General features: G+C 53.1%; 1 protein-coding gene across 3 annotated transcripts in view; it reads left to right on the top strand.

Annotated features, from left to right (window-relative positions):
* Positions 1 to 13,906, top strand: part of TBC1D9B (TBC1 domain family member 9B) — a 45,000-nt gene extending 31,094 nt beyond the window's left edge. Inside the window, exons 11-22 of one of the 3 annotated variants that reach the window (XM_081231731.1) lie at positions 714 to 831; positions 1,979 to 2,264; positions 3,975 to 4,104; positions 4,236 to 4,334; positions 5,107 to 5,175; positions 6,437 to 6,677; positions 7,092 to 7,157; positions 8,811 to 8,882; positions 10,755 to 10,814; positions 11,401 to 11,507; positions 12,613 to 12,729; positions 13,153 to 13,906. In XM_081231731.1, the coding sequence (XP_081087857.1) occupies positions 714 to 831; positions 1,979 to 2,264; positions 3,975 to 4,104; positions 4,236 to 4,334; positions 5,107 to 5,175; positions 6,437 to 6,677; positions 7,092 to 7,157; positions 8,811 to 8,882; positions 10,755 to 10,814; positions 11,401 to 11,507; positions 12,613 to 12,729; positions 13,153 to 13,299 (1,512 nt within the window). In that variant the 3' untranslated portion in view covers positions 13,300 to 13,906. Of the gene's footprint in view, positions 1 to 713; positions 832 to 1,978; positions 2,265 to 3,974; positions 4,105 to 4,235; positions 4,335 to 5,106; positions 5,176 to 6,436; positions 6,678 to 7,091; positions 7,158 to 8,810; positions 8,883 to 9,143; positions 9,195 to 10,754; positions 10,815 to 11,400; positions 11,508 to 12,612 lie in introns of all 3 variants that reach the window. The other 2 variants (XM_081231732.1, XM_081231730.1) reach the window with 2 other exon arrangements.
* Positions 13,907 to 16,584: the final 2,678 nt, after the last annotated feature.

Here is a 16,584-nt window from a genome sequence, read left to right as displayed (position 1 = left end):
ACCATTCTTCATTCCTACCCACAATACACAAGGGCTGTAGTTTCTCACCACCCTCACCAACACTGGTTATTTTCTGTTTTTTGATAGTAGCCATCCTAATGGTATGAGGTGGCATCTCACTGCAGTTTTGATTTGCATTTCCAGGGGCATTTGATTTTAAATCTAGTGGGCATTTTCATGGCCAGGTCAGATGGCTTTCTGTTTCCCTGTGACTGCCTCTGGATTTCAGAGGAATCACTTTTCTGTAGGACCAGTGTTCTGCAGGACATATTGCCAGTGCATGGAAAACCAGTGTGCTGGCTCTAAATCATTTTTAAGATAATTTGCCACCATGGAAGCTTTTTCTTACAAGACTTGGTATCAGCTCAGCCTGTGCATGGTCGCTACTTTGCCATGGCCTTCCTGCAGCCATGTGGCCTTTGCATGCAGCTCATTCACACATCCTTCTGGCCCCGTGCTGCACCTGTGACACCAGACACCACGCCGAAGAAGGTCCTCGCCTTCTCGGGTGTCCGAATGCCTGCAAGCCCAATTTGAGGAACTTGGTTGACCGTTTTGGTCAAATTGATTTCCTGCAAATTGCCTTTTGGCAAATTGCCCAGAGTTGGGTGGAAGAGTTTGTTGTTGCCAGGCTTTCTGGTAGAGGAGAATGCATAGGCCACTTGCGGGGGGGACAGCTCCATGACACCCCCTACCTGTCTCTGTGCCCATAGGCCATGAACATCGTCACCTCAGTGCTCCTGCTCTATGGCAGCGAGGAGGAGGCATTCTGGCTGCTGGTGGCCCTCTGTGAACGCATGCTGCCCGACTACTACAACACCAGGGTGGTGGGTGAGTGCCTGAGACTGGCAGCTCCCTGTGGGGGTGGCAGGCCTCCCTGGGCCAGGTCTACATTCAGCACACCCCACAAGTGAGCTCTTGGAGGCCTCGCAGCCTTGCCCCAGGCAGAAGACAGTCACGGCTTCCGCTCCATAGATTAGGAAGCTGCTGAAACTTCACACAGCTAAAAAGTGGAGAGCCAAACACAGACCCCAACCGTCTCTCCCAGACTTCATGCGATTCCCTAGGAGTTGCTGGCAGTGAGAGAAGAAATTAGCTTGGGGCCTAAATTCACATCCATCTAATTCTTCTTAAACATTTTTATTGTGGAAAATTTCCAGTATCACAACTAGAGCATATAGTATACCCCCATGTCAACTGTTAGGAACTCATAGCCAGTAGAATCTGTGTTATTAAATGGAAGTGCACTTGCAAATATATTTAATTACATATATAATTAAGTCTGTTATTCTAAAATGTCCTTCCCTTACTGTGTGCTTTTGGGGGTTTCCACTCTTGGGGTCCTTTAGAATTGCATCTGTTCACAAGCTTCAGGTCAAGACACACACAATCTACTGAGATCACTGTTTACTTCTTTTTTTGTTTGGGTTTTTTTGTTTGTTTTTCTTTTATTTTTCTTATTATTTTATATATATATTTTTTTAACATCTTTATTGGAGTATAATCGCTTTACAATGGTGTGTTAGTTTCTGCTTTATAACAAAGTGAATCTGTTATACATATACATATATCCCCATATCTCTTCCCTCTTGCGTCTCCCTCCCTCCCACCCTCCCTATCCTACCCCTCTAGGTGGTCAGAAAGCACCGAGCTGATCTCCCTGTGCTATGCAGCTGCTCTCTGTTTACTTCTGACGCCCTAGAGAGAAATTAGTATTTCCCAGAAAGAAAATCCAAGTATAGTGGAAGAAATCGTTCTTTTCACACAGTGGTTTGGAAGTAGTAGAAAGGAAACTTACAGGATTTTTTCCGTTCTTGTTTTCTCCACCCCACCTGCCCCCCTCCAGCCCTCAGTTGTAAGCAGAGCTGGCTGGGGACCAGGTGGGCTTCTTGCAGGTGGGACCCTGGGGTCCCACATGAGGGCCTGCCTGAGTCAGGGGTGTGAGCTCACCATTCAGACTCCTTTGTTCTCTCCCTAGGTGCCCTGGTGGACCAAGGCATCTTCGAAGAGCTCACGAGAGACTTCCTGCCCCAGCTCTCCGAGAAGATGCAGGACCTGGGGGTGATTCCCAGCATCTCGCTCTCCTGGTTCCTGACCCTCTTCCTCAGCGTCATGCCCTTTGAGAGTGCTGCGGTCATTGTTGACTGCTTCTTCTATGAGGGCATCAAGGTGATCCTGCAGGTGGCCTTGGCCATCCTGGATGCCAACATGGAGCAGCTACTGGGCTGCAGCGACGAGGGCGAAGCCATGACCGTCCTGGGCAGGTGACTGAGCCGGCCTCCCTCCTCCTGCTGGGGAGCTGGCCAGCACTGACTGCAGCACACCCCACCCCTCCCCAGCCCTATGTGCTCCTTGGTCAGCATCCTGGGACTGTACCTACCAAGTGCCCAGACAGGGCTAGACCCGGGGATACTCCAGGGGGGCGGAGAGAGCCTCCTTTCTGGAAGGAGACAGAACAGTACTGGAGTAGTAATAAGTGCTGGGAGAAGGTAAAACAGGTAGTGGGCCAGAGCACACTGGGCTGGAGGGCTTGGTGGGCAGGAGGCACCTGGAACAGCAGGGCCTCCCACCTCTAGCGAAGGCTGGGTGTCTGTTATTCCCGCAAAGCACTCCTGGTCGTGCCTTTCCCAGCTCAGCAGCATCACTCTCGCCCCATCACCTAGACAAGGGCCCATGTTGGGCCTGCTGTAGCTGCTGAATGAGCTGATACCCACCAGGCGCCTAAGGCCCGGGTCAGCCTGGCTGCCTCGTCCTCCCTCAGTCCCCGCGTCCCATCCTCATGGACCCTCTCTGGGGTCCAGCCCCTCCCCTCAACCCCTACAGCCTCAGGGCAGACCCATGACACCCCTTGCCAAGGGCCCTGTGTCTGCATCGTCACAGTTCTCCCTGCTCCAGTCTCATCCACCAGCATCCCACAGGGCTCTTCGTGATCAGAATCTGACCCTGTTCCTCCTCCCTTGGGGTATGGGGACTCCCTGTGCCACTGGTGGTGTTCTGGACAAAGGATTTAAGTCCCCCAGCCTGGCCTTCAAGGCCTTTATAACCAGGTGCCTTCCTGGGGGGTCCTCACTGTGGCCCAGGTCCTGAGCTCTGTACAGCCTTGCCAGCCCACGTGCATGTATTTGCCCAGCCTGGAATGCTCCCGGCCACCCGGGACAGCCAGGGACGCTGCCACCTGCCTGCCGAGCCAGCCCAGGTGCTGACTGGGAACGTGCAGGGGTCCCAGGCTGGCAGGGTTGTCGCTTCTCTGCTCTCGCCACGCCAGCTCTTTGTCCTCAGCGATGGCAAGATACTCAGCCCGTGGCCAGAGCCGGCAAGTGGTTTCCATGCCCATCTCCCACACCAGGCAGATGGGGCCCCTCCTCAGCAGCAGGGCCTGACCAGAAGCGGTGCCGGAGCCAGTGGGTGTCTCCCACCTGAGTGTCAGGCCCAGCCAGAGAGCCTGCGAGAGTGTGAGGTCCTGGCTGGGCTAGTCCAGCCAAAGTCAGGCCCTGTCCCGAGGCCGTGTTCCTCGGACACCCCCACAGCAGGGCTCCTCCCTCCCCTTCCTCCTGGGACACTCCTTTGGTCCCTGGTTCTTCCTGGCCAGGCAGGGAGTCCTCACACCTGGCCCAGTGACCTGCCAGATGGAGGAAACGTGTCATCCCTGCAGCTGGGACAAACCTCTCTCCTGCTTTGGTAGGGTCTGGACTTGTAAAGGTCCCCCCACCGTGGGACCCCAGTGGACAACCTAGCTTTCTCAGAGTTAGTGCTCAAGCCTCTCCACTGCCTCCAGGGGGCATCCCTGATTTGCCTCTCCCCCTCCTCCCTGCAGTGGCTCATCTTTCTCTCGCCTGGAGGATGCCTGGCCCTCAGTACACTCGCTCATTGATTGGGAGTCTAGGCAAATTAGGTCTCTCCACATCACTTAGCCATGGGTAAGACACCCCTGTCACCTGTGGGTGATCTAGATTTCTGTCCTTTAATCCTTACAGATACCTGGATAATGTGGTCAATAAGCAGAGTGTCTCTCCTCCTATCCCACACCTCCATGCCCTGCTGACCAGTGGAGATGACCCTCCTGAAGAGGTGGACATCTTCGACCTCCTGAAGGTGTCATATGAGGTCAGCACTCACTGGGGGCTTCTTGGCCAGACCACTCCCTTGGGCTGTGTGGGTGCAGTTGGCCATGGCCGGGTGGCTGTCTTCTGCTCTGTGGTTCCACCTTATCTCACTGAATCACCTCTGACTGGTAGAAATTCAGCAGCCTGAGGGCCGAGGACATTGAACAGATGCGGTTTAAACAGAGGCTGAAAGTGATCCAGTCCTTGGAGGATACGGCCAAGAGGAGTGTGGTACGGATGGGCCCGGGCTCCCATGGCCCCAGGGTGCAGGCTGGAGCTGGGGTGGGGATGGTGACCAAGTGGGCTGCTCCTGCCAGGCCATCTCCAGACTTCCCTGAGGAGCAGGGTGCGGAGTCCCCTAGCACTGTCTTGTGTGGGACTGGAATCCAGGAGTGAAGGTGCAAATTTAGGGAAGTGGGGAGCGGGCTGGTCACAATTTTCTGCTTGTGGATTGGTCACGGGGAAGCTTCTCTGATGCCTCAGTGCCTAAAGGCTAAGCATGATCCCACTCTGGACTGAGCCTTCAGGCCTGGCTTTAACCCCTGCCCCTGGGTAGCAACACTCAGCCACCCAGCCCTCCATCCACTCAGCCCGCTGACCTCTGCTGCAAGCCTTTGTCCTCCTGTCTCTGGAGGGAGAAGTTACTGGGAAGTTCTAGGTCATCTTCCAAAGTGCCAGTGCCAGGGCCTTTCGAGGGATCCAGATAGCAGTCGGTTGATCACCGCCCCTCACCCTGTGTCCCTGACTGGGTGTTCAGAACAGAAAGGCACCCCCAGTGCCCACCAGGAAGGAGCTCAGGGAGTGTGAATTGAGTGACAGGATGGGTGATGAGGGGTAAGAGTGTGGACCACACCTTCTTTCCTGATGGACTACCCTCATGTGCTCGGCCAGCTGGCAACACCAAGAGGGCAGTTCATGTCTTCGCCCCCATCCACATGGGGATTCTCTCAAAGGGCGGGAACTTGAGAATTCATTAATACATCCTGTTTCTCTTTCCTTCTAGGTCCGAGCTATACCTGGGGACGTTGGTTTCTCAATTGAAGAGCTGGAGGACCTTTACATGGTGTTTAAGGTGACAGCCAAGAGCAAGGGAGGACCACTATCCCATCCTAGTCCCCTAAAGTCATCCTCAGCGCAGCAGCCTCCTGCCAGGAGAGAAATAGATTTAAAAGCATCCTCAAAAGCAGTTACTACAGGGCTTCCCTGGTGGCGCAGTGGTTGAGAGTCCGCCTGCCGATGCAGGGGACACGGGTTCGTGCCCCGGTCTGGGAAGATCCCACATGCCACGGAGCGGCTGGGCCCGTGAGCCATGCCCGTGAGCCATGCCCGTGAGCCATGGCCGCTGAGCCTGCGCGTCCGGAGCCTGTGCTCCGCACCGGGAGAGGCCACAACAGTGAGAGGCCCGCGTACCGAAAAAAAAAAAAAAAAAAAAAAAAAAAAAAAAAAAGCAGTTACTACAAAGTTCACATGGTAGAATTTAATCCTTCTTGGTGTTTAGGCAGGACACTCTTTTAAGTGGAAGAAAATCCACTCAAGTCAGCTTATATAAAAGGGAATGCATTGGCTCATGAAACTGAAAAGTCTAGGAATGTACAGCTTCAGGCATGACTGGATCTAGGTGTTCCAACATCCTGTCAAGCTCCCCTACCTCAGATATCACCTGGACTGCTCTTCCTACAGAGTGGCAGGACTGTTGCCAGCATCTCCAAGGTCATCCTGTCCTCTCGGTAACCCCAGTGAAAAGAAAAGTTTTCTTTCCAAGTGGTTTTAGCAAAAAGCCTAGGGTTGATTGTTGGAATGACTCAAGTTAGGTGCTGTGGCTACAGGAGGGTGTTTGCTGCTGACCCAAAACTGGGCCACGTGCCCACCCCATGGCCTGAGGGTGGGACAAGAGGGGCTCTCCAAGAAAAGTTCAGGTGCTGTTAACAGAAGAAGGGGAAAGGGTGTGAAGAGCAGGCAGAAACAGCCATGTCTACAATGCCTTTCTGATCTCATTGTCGGGTCCCATCTGCCCCTCCAGCTGCCTCTGATTCAACCCCCAAGATAACCACCCTGCTCTGGCCTTAAGGTCAGAGCAGTCCAGCCAGTGCTGCCTCTCACCCGCTGTGGCTGGCGGTCCTAGGGCCCTGTTTTGACTCCCACAGCTATAAACGAGGGGCTGATGTTACCAATGCAGGAGGTTCTGTGAGATGCTGTGTGTAGCCCAGTGCTCACTAGCCAGCACTCTGCAGACTTGGATGGAGTTGGAGGGTGAACACACCAACCAGCCTGGTAATCCTAAGCACCCAGGGGCCAGGAGGCCAGGCCATCTCACCAGGCTATGCCCCCTGCAGGCCAAGCAGCTGGCGAGTCAGTACTGGGGGAGCAGCCGCCCTACAGCTGTGCGTCGGGACCCCAGCCTGCCCTACCTGGAGCAGTACCGCATCGACACGAACCAGTTCCGGGAACTCTTTGCCAGCCTGACACCCTGGGCCTGTGGCTCCCACACACCCGTGCTGGCGGGGCGCATGTTTCGGCTCCTGGATGAGAATAAGGACTCGCTGATCAACTTCAAGGAGTTCGTGACAGGGATGAGTGAGTGGCTCCAGGGCCTGCAGGGGCCTTTCTGTGCCCACGCCCTTTCTGAGGAAGCCTCTAGATGCCAGCCCTGGCCAGTCTTCCCACTGCAGCAAGCTGAGGGCAGCCTGGAGCCCTTGACCCTTGATAAAGGAAGTGCAGTTTTCCCACTGGAGATACATGGAGGTCCAGTGGGAGCCCTCCCGCCCCTCCCCTCCCTCAGTCCACTGCTGGAGGCCGGGTGTGCAGGTCCCAGAGAAGGGGAAAGCCAGAGGCCTGGTTCTCACCCCCAGGGTCCTCTCCAGGAGAGAGTCAGGTGGTGAGGAGGGTCCCACCAGAACCCACTGGAAGGGGAGGTATTCGAATGTGGACTGGCCGTGGGACTCTTGTGCCCTTTTGCCAGCGTGCCTCCTTGCTGGCCTTCCTCCACAGGTGGGATGTACCATGGGGACCTGACAGAGAAGCTCAAGGTGCTCTACAAGCTGCACTTGCCTCCAGGTGAGAGCCTTCCGTCCCACTCCCCAGCAAGGGCTTCTCACGTGTCCAGAGCTGGAGCTGCAGCATTCCACAGCACAGGCCTCTGGAATGCTGGGCCTTGCGGCAGCTCGGGTCCCAGCATAGTGGAGGCTCGCCCGTCCTGACAGAGAGTATGGAGGAGCCAGAGCATAGGGGCTGAGGCCCAGGCCAGTCTCGGTCTGAGAGCAGGGCCGTGACCTGAGTGACCTGGGAGGGGATGTGCGGGAGTCTCGGGGAGGACTCTGCCCACAGGCAGAGGCCCAGGTGGAGCGCTGTGCCGCTCAACTAGAACTCCCCCGCATGAGGGGGACTCACAGGAGTGGATACTCAGGTTTGTATCTCTTGTGTTCATTAGCTTATCCTTAAGTCTCTCAGGGGTTCCTGTTTCTCACCAGAGGAGTGGCCTGGGGGCGCCAAGGCCGGGGAGCCCTGTTGTATGGCTGCTCTCCTCTGGCTTCTCTAGCAGTGCCGGGCCTGCTGGGACACTGACAGTGGATCGTCCGCAGTAGCTGGTCCCAAAGCAGGGAGCCTAGCTCACCTGGCTCAGCAGGGGTGGCCACTCAGAGTTGTCCAAGTGCAGCGGGGGAGGGCTTCCCCATTTTCACAGGAGGGAATTGAGACAGGCTGGTGAAAATTTGGCCCCAGGGTTTCTGCTCTGGGATGGAGCTGTCCTGGGTTCCTGCTGTTGTTCATGACCTGCCCCTGGGAGTCAGCGGCTGCCTCAGAGTTAGCCTGAGTGATTTTTCATCCCAGAGGCTCTCACTCGATTGGCCTGGGGCGGGGCCCAGACTGTAGTTTTAAAGCTTCCCCCAGGGTTGTTCTCTGCATCCAAAGTTGGAGGGACAACTGCTCCTGACACAGACATTCTCACCTGTGGCTGGTTTTTCCCTGTAACACAACAAGGAACACTTCCATGGAAAGACTGGTATAGGCCACCTCTCATTCTGCTGAGAGAGAGGCCTGGGCTGGGCAGACCCCACTGTGCCGAGAGCCTGTCCGTGAGGGCTCGTGCGGCCAGCCCTGCCACTTCCAAGCCGCCTCTGCGCACCTTGCTTCATCTAGGGCTCTAGTGGCGGCCCACACCTGCCACCTCCCCTTGTGCCACGCACTGTAAAAACTTGCTCACTTCCTCCCGCTCCGTACAATGGGGAGAATAAGCCCCCTGCACAGAACCAAGTGGATCCGACACCCCAGAGACTACTTCATTGCAAACTGAGGCGGGCCAGTATGTGGTGGTGTGGAGCAATGCCCAAGTGTATAAAGTGAGAGCAAGTCACTTGTGCCTGGCCGCTCCCTGCATATGTACCTGCAGGAGCATAAAACATCCCGAAAGAATCCCTGGGCCGCATCATCGTGGGGTGGGAGAAAGGATGGCCGCTCAACCAACTCCCAGCTGCACTGACTGGGTTTTTATCTGGCATATGTATATATTACATTTTCAAACACAATGCACGAGTCAACCAGAATCGGTCGTCAGCTGTTACCACTATGACCACCATATTGGTGGGGCTGGGAGCTGTGGAGCACGCAGTGGCAGGTGGGGGGAGGGCCTTTGTCCAGGACTCAGGGAGGTTTCGTTCGGTGAGAATCAAGTTGTTCCCTCCTGCCCTCACTCTTCTTTCGCTCCGAGTATAGCCCTGAGCCCAGAGGAGGCTGAGTCAGCCCTGGAAGCGACCCATTATTTCACCGAGGACAGCTCCTCAGAAGGTGAGCACTGTATCCCACTGGCCTCGGGCCCTGTGCCGAGCAACACTGCTGTGGGGCGCATGCAGGTGGCCTGCGGCCCTCCACGGGCTCGGGGAGTGTGCTGCGTGGGGAGGTGCAGAGCGAGAGCCAGGGGAAGCTGCCTCTTCCTCGAGAGCCAGGCCCCCCGGGGGTGTTCTCACTCCTGTTTCTCTTGTCTCTGCCTTCCCGGACCCGGGCTTCTCCCTCCCTCTGCCTCTGCTCCTCCTCTGCTGTCCCTTCCAGCATCTCCTCTGGCCTCCGACCTGGATCTTTTCCTGCCCTGGGAGGCTCAAGGTCAGTGCCTGGGGGGCAGGGGTGCCCCCTTTGCACTTGGCTTCCCCAGGGCCTTGGGTTTCATCTCCTGAACTCTCCCGTGCATGGTCAGGAGGCCTGGAAGCTCTTAGTTCCAGAGACGCCTCCTGTGTGGCTAAGTTCCGAGGAGGACCCAGAGCCAGCCGTGGACTGGGGTGGGGAGGGGCCGCTGCTGTGCTTGCGTGCGGCCAGTAAGCGAGGACACGGACACGCGGTGTAGTGGGTGTGGCACGGGCACGAGGGTGTCGCCTCCCCAGCCACGTGCACAAAGTATTCTGTCATCATGGTCACAGGAAAAACACAAAATGCTATCATTGCAAAGCTGTCACTGTGAGACAGACAAAGCACAGGTGAGCAGAGGTGGAGGAGAGTGGTAGAGCTTTGGAAACATTTTCATGTTCCACACAACTATTTTGTTGGGGAAAAATACGTCTGTTGAGTGCCTACTAGAAGTCATCCCTGTGCTACACTTAAAACCTGTTGGGAGTACTGGGTCCAGAGTGATGGGGCATTCTGGGCCTGGGATTTGGCAATCAAGCTGGTGGTATATAATACACCTAGAAAACCAACCAAAACACCCCCCTATAATTCTCATGGGGGATAGGTAATAACACACCAAGGAAAATACACACTCAAAAGGGAAAGTAAAAGGTACTATCAAGATATTATCAAGATACCCAAAGCAATCCTGTTGACAGTGCCAGAGGCTTACTTAACTTGACTATGAAGCTCGAGGACCTTGATTTCAAGTATACAAACTGAAGAAACAGATGTATCTTCTGTTATACTCGAGCAAATCAAGGATGCTTTAGGCTTGTCCCAGACACTTCCAGGAGAGGCCAGGGACTCGGGGTACAGACCCCTGTCCTCAGACCTCACGTAGCCTCCAGGCAGCGGTCCCTTCCCTGGTGAGAAGCCTCAGCCCGGAGCGCTGCACCCTTCCCTGCCACCACATAGCTGCCAAGGGCCATTCAGAGCTGGGACACTGCTGTCCCACCTGAGGTTCCCCCACTGGTCACATTCCCTCAGGGAACAGGTCTGCAAAAGCTGGGCAGCCTGCTCGCCCCAAGTTTATGGTCACCGTAAGGAGCACGGTGTATGCAGACTCCAGCAAATACGTCACTTTAAGAAATACAGTGCTGAGCGCAGGATTCACGTACATAAAATTCCTCATCAGCTAGTGTGGCAGTTGCAGGTTGAATTGGTCATTAGGACTCCCCTGAGTTTGACCTTTATCAGCAGAAACTATAGAAATCATTGGTCTCAGACTTTTTGCCCATGACGTGCGCCATCGTTCACTTAAGAACTGTGTGGTATGACTTGTACTGTTTTGAAAGAGAGGATGTAAGGGTTCAGTGGCTCTGTGGTTCGGGTGGAGTGAGACAGCCCTGCTCAGAGAAGGCAGAGAAGAAGCAGCATTCAGGGCCCAGGGCCAGGTCCGCTTCCGCAGGAGAGCACAGACTAGACCGACCACTCAAGGACCTTAGTGGTTTGGAGTCATAACAGAAGAATGTTCTTGTTTTTATTCATCCCGTTGTCCAGAAGCACTACAGCAGGAAGAGCAAGAGGGAGCTGGAAATGACGTCCAAGAAAAAAGAAGAGGTGTATATATAGGCCAACATCTGCTGATGCTGGTAGAGGTCCCAGGGTGGGTGGGGTCTGGTTGCCCTGTCACTACAGAAGAGCCCCGTACCCTGGGGAGATGGCAGATGCATGCCTGAAACCACAGCTCTCCTTGAGGTGAATGCCCAGCCCATCAGCTGTCCAGCTGTCATCAGCCCCAGGCCTGAATCTCCTGTAGCTATGAACACCCCCAGCCATCGCCGCCTCCCTCTGGGGGTGCCTGCTTCCTGCCAGGACTCCTCTAGGTGCCCAGCCGGCCTCTCCTTCTCATGCCACTCTCTCTCCAGCCTCCGCATGGTTCTGTCACCATCTTGGGGAAGACAGATTGGGACCATCCTCATCAGCTTAGCTCAGACCTACTTCAGCATTACTCAGGGGAGACCCATGAGTGTTCTAGGGTGTTTTTTCCTATCACCACCTCCCCAAATGCCGGGGTGTTTTGTAATAGGGCCCAGGTAACTCCATGCCAGACAATACCTAAACCCACTTACCCCCTGCTACCAGCCCCCAGCCCTCTTCCTCTCATTTGGCAGACGGAGATTAATTTTTTTCTCCCAACTCGCAGAGGAGAAGGGAACCAGCCCTCCCGACTATCGGCACTACCTTCAAATGTGGGCCAAGGAGAAAGAGGTTCAGAAGGAGACAATTAAGGATCTTCCCAAGATGAACCAGGTAGGCCCAATCAGAACACGCAACAGATGTTTCTGCAAAATTCTGCCCAAGGCTGAGCCCTCGCACCCGGCACCTCACCACCGTTCCAGCACCCCCTGGAATGTAGGGATTCTCCTGCCTACCTTTAGAACCTCTAGTCAGGCAGCAGTCAGGGACTATTCTAGGAGGACAAGGGGTCAGTTGCTTCAGGGCCTTGTCCAGAACACTCCGCTGGTGATGACTTGCTGTGGTTTAATTGGTACCCGTGAACCAGAGGAGCACTGGGGAAGGTTAGCCTCAAAAGGCAGAGACTCACACCACCATTTATGAGACAACATCACAGCGCTTCTGCTTCCTCCCAGGCCCCGCTCGGAGCTGTGCACACACAGGCCCGCTCGACCCACCACCCGATGTTTGTTTGCTGGTCTCTGCGTCAGGACCGTGGCATCTTGCCAAGGGTCTTACAGCCAGGACCACAGACATCTAACCAAAGGCAGTTGTTGAGCTGCAGCCTGACCACAGTCTGCTGTGCCCGAAGGGGGACCTTGCAATCTGGGTGCTCTCTCATCCACAGGCCTGAAGAATTGGGTGCCCGTGGAGGGAGGTTTCATCCCGTTCTCAGGCCAGGAAGCCTAAATATGGTTTCAGGACCTGGAACCTGACCTCTTCACCCCTCTCAACCAACCCAAGCTGCCTTACCTTGTCATCACTCTCTAAAGAGCTTCATAAAGGAGAGTTGAAGGCGCCTCCGATTAAACATATAAAAAACTCAATGTGATTCTAAAACACAGTGAAGAAGTACTTGTAGTCACTGGGTTGGGAAAGGTATGATAGAAATAGGTCTGTCTCTGCTAACACAATGGACATAGACACAGGGAGAGACTCTAAGTGTTCCTACATGTGCTGAAAGAACGGCAGCTGGCAAAGAAAGCCCTTTCCCTCTCTGCACCTCAGTGTCCTAATCTGTGAAATGGACATGTCAAGACACAGGTGTACAGAGACAACTAACGGGACAACACCCTCACACCAATCAGAATGGCCAGCGCTGTGAGTCTGGATGATCTGAGGGCAATCTGACCCATTCTTTACCATCTCCCTGCCCTTTTTCTGTTTTTCCCCTTAAAAGGAGCAGTTCATAGAGCTGTGCAAGACGCTTTACAACATGTTCAGCGAAGACCCCATGGAGCAGGACTTGTACCACGCTATCGCCACGGTGGCCAGCCTGCTGCTCCGCATTGGGGAGGTGGGGAGGAGGTTCTCCGCATGGTCGGGCAGAGAGCCCAGGGACAGTGCCCCTGAGGAGGGCGAGCCGCCAGCCCCACACCCACCTCAAGACGCGGCCCAGGAGCTTCAGCTGCCAGCTGCAGGGGACCCCCAGGCCAAAGCGGGTGGAGACACCCACCTTGGGAAAGCACCGCAGGAGAGCCAGGTGGTGGGTGAAGGGGGCGGCGGCGAGGGGCAGGGCTCCCCCTCCCAGCCTCTGTCTGACGATGAAACCAAAGACGACATGTCCATGTCCTCGTACTCGGTGGTCAGCACGGGCTCCCTGCAGTGTGAGGACCTGGCTGATGACACAGTGCTGGTGGGTGGGGAGGCCCACAGCCCCGTGGCCACCACTCACAGTGGGGGTGCCGTTGATACAGACTGGTGCATCTCCTTCGAGCAGATCCTGGCCTCCATCCTGACGGAGTCCGTGCTGGTGAACTTCTTTGAGAAGAGGGTAGACATTGGACTCAAGATCAAGGACCAGAGGAAGGTGGAGAGACAGTTTAGCACCTCCAGTGACCATGAGCCGTCTGTGGTTTTGGGCTGAGAGCTCCAAGGCCTGGGGGCTGGCCTCTGACTCCTCCCTCCCTCCCGTATGTTTTCTCTTGAAGGACACACTCCTCCGGTTCTCCCCAGAAGCAGTGAGTTGTAAATGGAAAGAAGGCTGAACAGTCGCAGTTGGGACCTAGGCAGGGGCTCCCCACCCCCTCGTTCTGCCTTGGACCTCCTGGCCCCTGCGTAGTGTCAGGGGCTCTCCGATCTGCCCTTGCTTGCCCTGCGCTGTGGCCAGGCCGCACCCTGTCCTCCACCTCTTCTTCTGCAGCTGCGTGCTCTGGGAGCTTTCCTGCCACTTGGCACCAGGTAGGGGGGTTGAGTGCCTATCGGGCACCAAAGTGGTGAGAACTTCGAGATGCTCTCCAGAAGCCCCTGAGCCTGAGCTTCTGGCTCGGGGACACGGGCAGAAAGCATCTGCTGCACCAGGGTGGGTGCCGCCTGCACAGGCGTTACTCTCAATTCTCTTTCAGCTCGTCATCCTCACCATTAACCTTAAAAGCATATCCCTCAGGTCCTGATATATTTCCTTGTATTCATTTCAGTTGGCTAAAAATCACACTATGCTCAAAGCCTTAATAAATCCCTGAAAGAACTAAAAACTACACTGTGTATAGAGAATTAATGGGACCCTCAACCACTGCTTCGGCCTCCTGGCTTCTCCCCAGGCAGGTATGAGGCCCAGGCCATATTCCAGAGGTTCCCAACACTTAGTCTCTCACAGGAGGTGGGGGTTCAAGACCCCTAGGGAGGATGGGGACATGGAAGCTGCTGATGCAGGCTTGGCAGGGCCTGTGAAGACCTACACCAGCAGAGGAAACCTGCTCTGCAGGTATAAACAGCCTGGGTCCAGGTGCAGGACATGTGTGCTCAGGCCTGGGCTGCAGCAAGCCTTTGGGTTCAGAAAGAAGACTGTGGGGACACGGGCAACAGGCTAAGCCATGAGGACCCCTTAGCTTTGCAGCAGGAGCGATCATCATGTCCAGCGTTTGCCCCCAACACAGGATCACTCTTATTTGTACTAAAAGATAACATCTCTGTGGCTGTTGTTTGGTTTTAAACTTAATAGCTTTATTGAGGCAAAACTTACATACCATAAAATTCACTTGTTTTAAGTTATAATTCAATGATTTTTTAGTAAACTTAAGAGTTGTACAAACATCACCACAATTCAACTTTAGAATATTTCCATCACCCCAGAAAGATCCCTCCTGCCCATGTGCTGCCAATCCGTGTACCCGCCCCCAGCTCCAGGGAACCACCAATCTATTTTCTATCTCTTTAGATTTTATGGATGGTTTTAAAATAACAATCTCCATGATTTTACCTTGTTTACAACTGCCGAGTCACTTCGCGATAAATATGCAGCAAAACAACGTCAAAGAAACTGAACAGCTGTTTTATTAATGACAACAACAACAAAAAGTAATTTCCTTTCTAGTATTTACACAAACTGACTACATGCTTTGTCATAAATTAATCTCAAAGAATTTATTGCTAGAAAGCCTACATTCTTGGGACTTCCCTAGTGGTCCAGTGGTAAAGAATCCGCCTTACAATGCAGGAGATGTGGGTTCAATCCCCGGTCAGGGAACTAAGATCCCACATGCCGCGGGGCAACTAAGCCTGCCCACCACAACTGCTGAGCTTGCGTGCCTCAACTAGAGAGCCTGTGTGCTGCAAACTACAGAGCCCACGTGCCCTGGAGCCCGTGCGTCCTGGAGCCTGCGGGCCACAACAAGAGAAGAGAAAACCCGCAGGCCACACTAGAGAGACGCCGACGCGCCGCAACGAAAGATCCCGCATACCTCAACGAAGATCCTGTGCGCCACAACTAAGACCTGATGCAGCCAGAAAAAAAAAAAAGACTATGTTCTTGGTCATAATAAAATTAAGTAAAGATATACATAAGAATTACACAAAATTGGCAGAGTCAAATTGATTGTCATCAATTAGAAAGATATAAATAACTTGGAATTTTAAAATATTTATTTGGCTGCATCGGGTCTTAGTTGCGGCACGTGGGATCTTTGTGACATGCGGGATCTTTCGTTACAGAGCGCGGGCTCTTTGTTGTGGCGCACGGGCTCAGTAATTGCAACACGCAGGCTTAGTTGCCCCGTGGCATGTGCAATCTTAGTTCCCCGACCAGGGATCAAACCCTTGTCCCCTGCATTGGAAGGCAGATTCTTAACCACTGGACCACTACCAGGGAAGTCCTGGAATTTAAATAAATGTTTTATATGCCATGTAGAAGTATAAATTTGAGAATATACCAAAGAAAGTAAACAACATAAAAGAGGACACTATCCTTTTTACGTGATAAAAGAAGGTACAAAAATGTACAATAAAATAGTACTTTCATCCATTAATTATTTAACCTCGCATGAGAAAATGTTTAACAAGAACAGTAACACTAAATAATAAATGGATAATAAAAATAAAGTTTTAAATATATTTGTGTTCTGTAAGTAAACATAATTGTATATTTTAAAACTCCTTACCAAGAGATATGTTGTACCAAACCATTCAAGTCATTCTTATAGTTTCCACGAAAAAAAAAATGTATATGAATTTTTAAAGGATTACATGTTTATTGCAGAAAGGAGGCAAAAACAGAAAAGTAGGAAAACAATTTTTCCTTGTATTTAAGACTACTAATTATTTTGGTGTTTTTTTCCCTATATCTGTCTTTTTCAAAGTTGAACTCACACCACGTGTGAAATTTTTATTCTTCTCTTTTCATTAACCACAAAACATTCTTTGTAGTTGCCAGAAGCTCAGCCACAATGAGACATGTAGAGATAAACAAAAACCACCCAGATGAGAACAGGGACCATTTATCCAGAGCTTGCTATAGAAAAGAAGTCAGCCACCATTACTTGCGTTTGGCAAAGACTAAAATGTAGTCAGAAGAGTGGGAAGGCCTTACGGTGAAAGCAAGGGAAGGCTTCAGGTGTGTTCTGATTAGAGGCTGCTAGTGGGGAAACAGGCTGGCTAACCAGAAGCAGGATGTTTTATGTAATTGGTTTGGGGAGCATAACTGGAGTTCTCTTGGTTGGTCCTGAGATGAAGTGGGGAGGTGCAAAAAGGAGGGCAACTGGCAGCCATGGACCAAGTCCTGACTGCTGTAGAAGTTGTGGTTTGGGGGGTGATGAGAGAGTCTGGTCACCCTTTGTTTGCATATTCAGTCTCAAACATAATTTTTTAATTTGCTTTTTTTCTAGTATACGCTATTGTGCAAAATTTGGAAAATATTAAAAGTTTTAAGCCATTTATA

Source organism: Mesoplodon bidens (genome assembly GCF_964165515.1).
Source record: "Mesoplodon bidens genome assembly, chromosome: 4".
Classification (NCBI taxonomy): Eukaryota; Metazoa; Chordata; class Mammalia; order Artiodactyla; family Ziphiidae; genus Mesoplodon; species Mesoplodon bidens.
The sequence above is the reverse complement of the archived record's forward strand: the minus strand, read 5'-3'. Positions and strand labels throughout refer to the sequence as shown.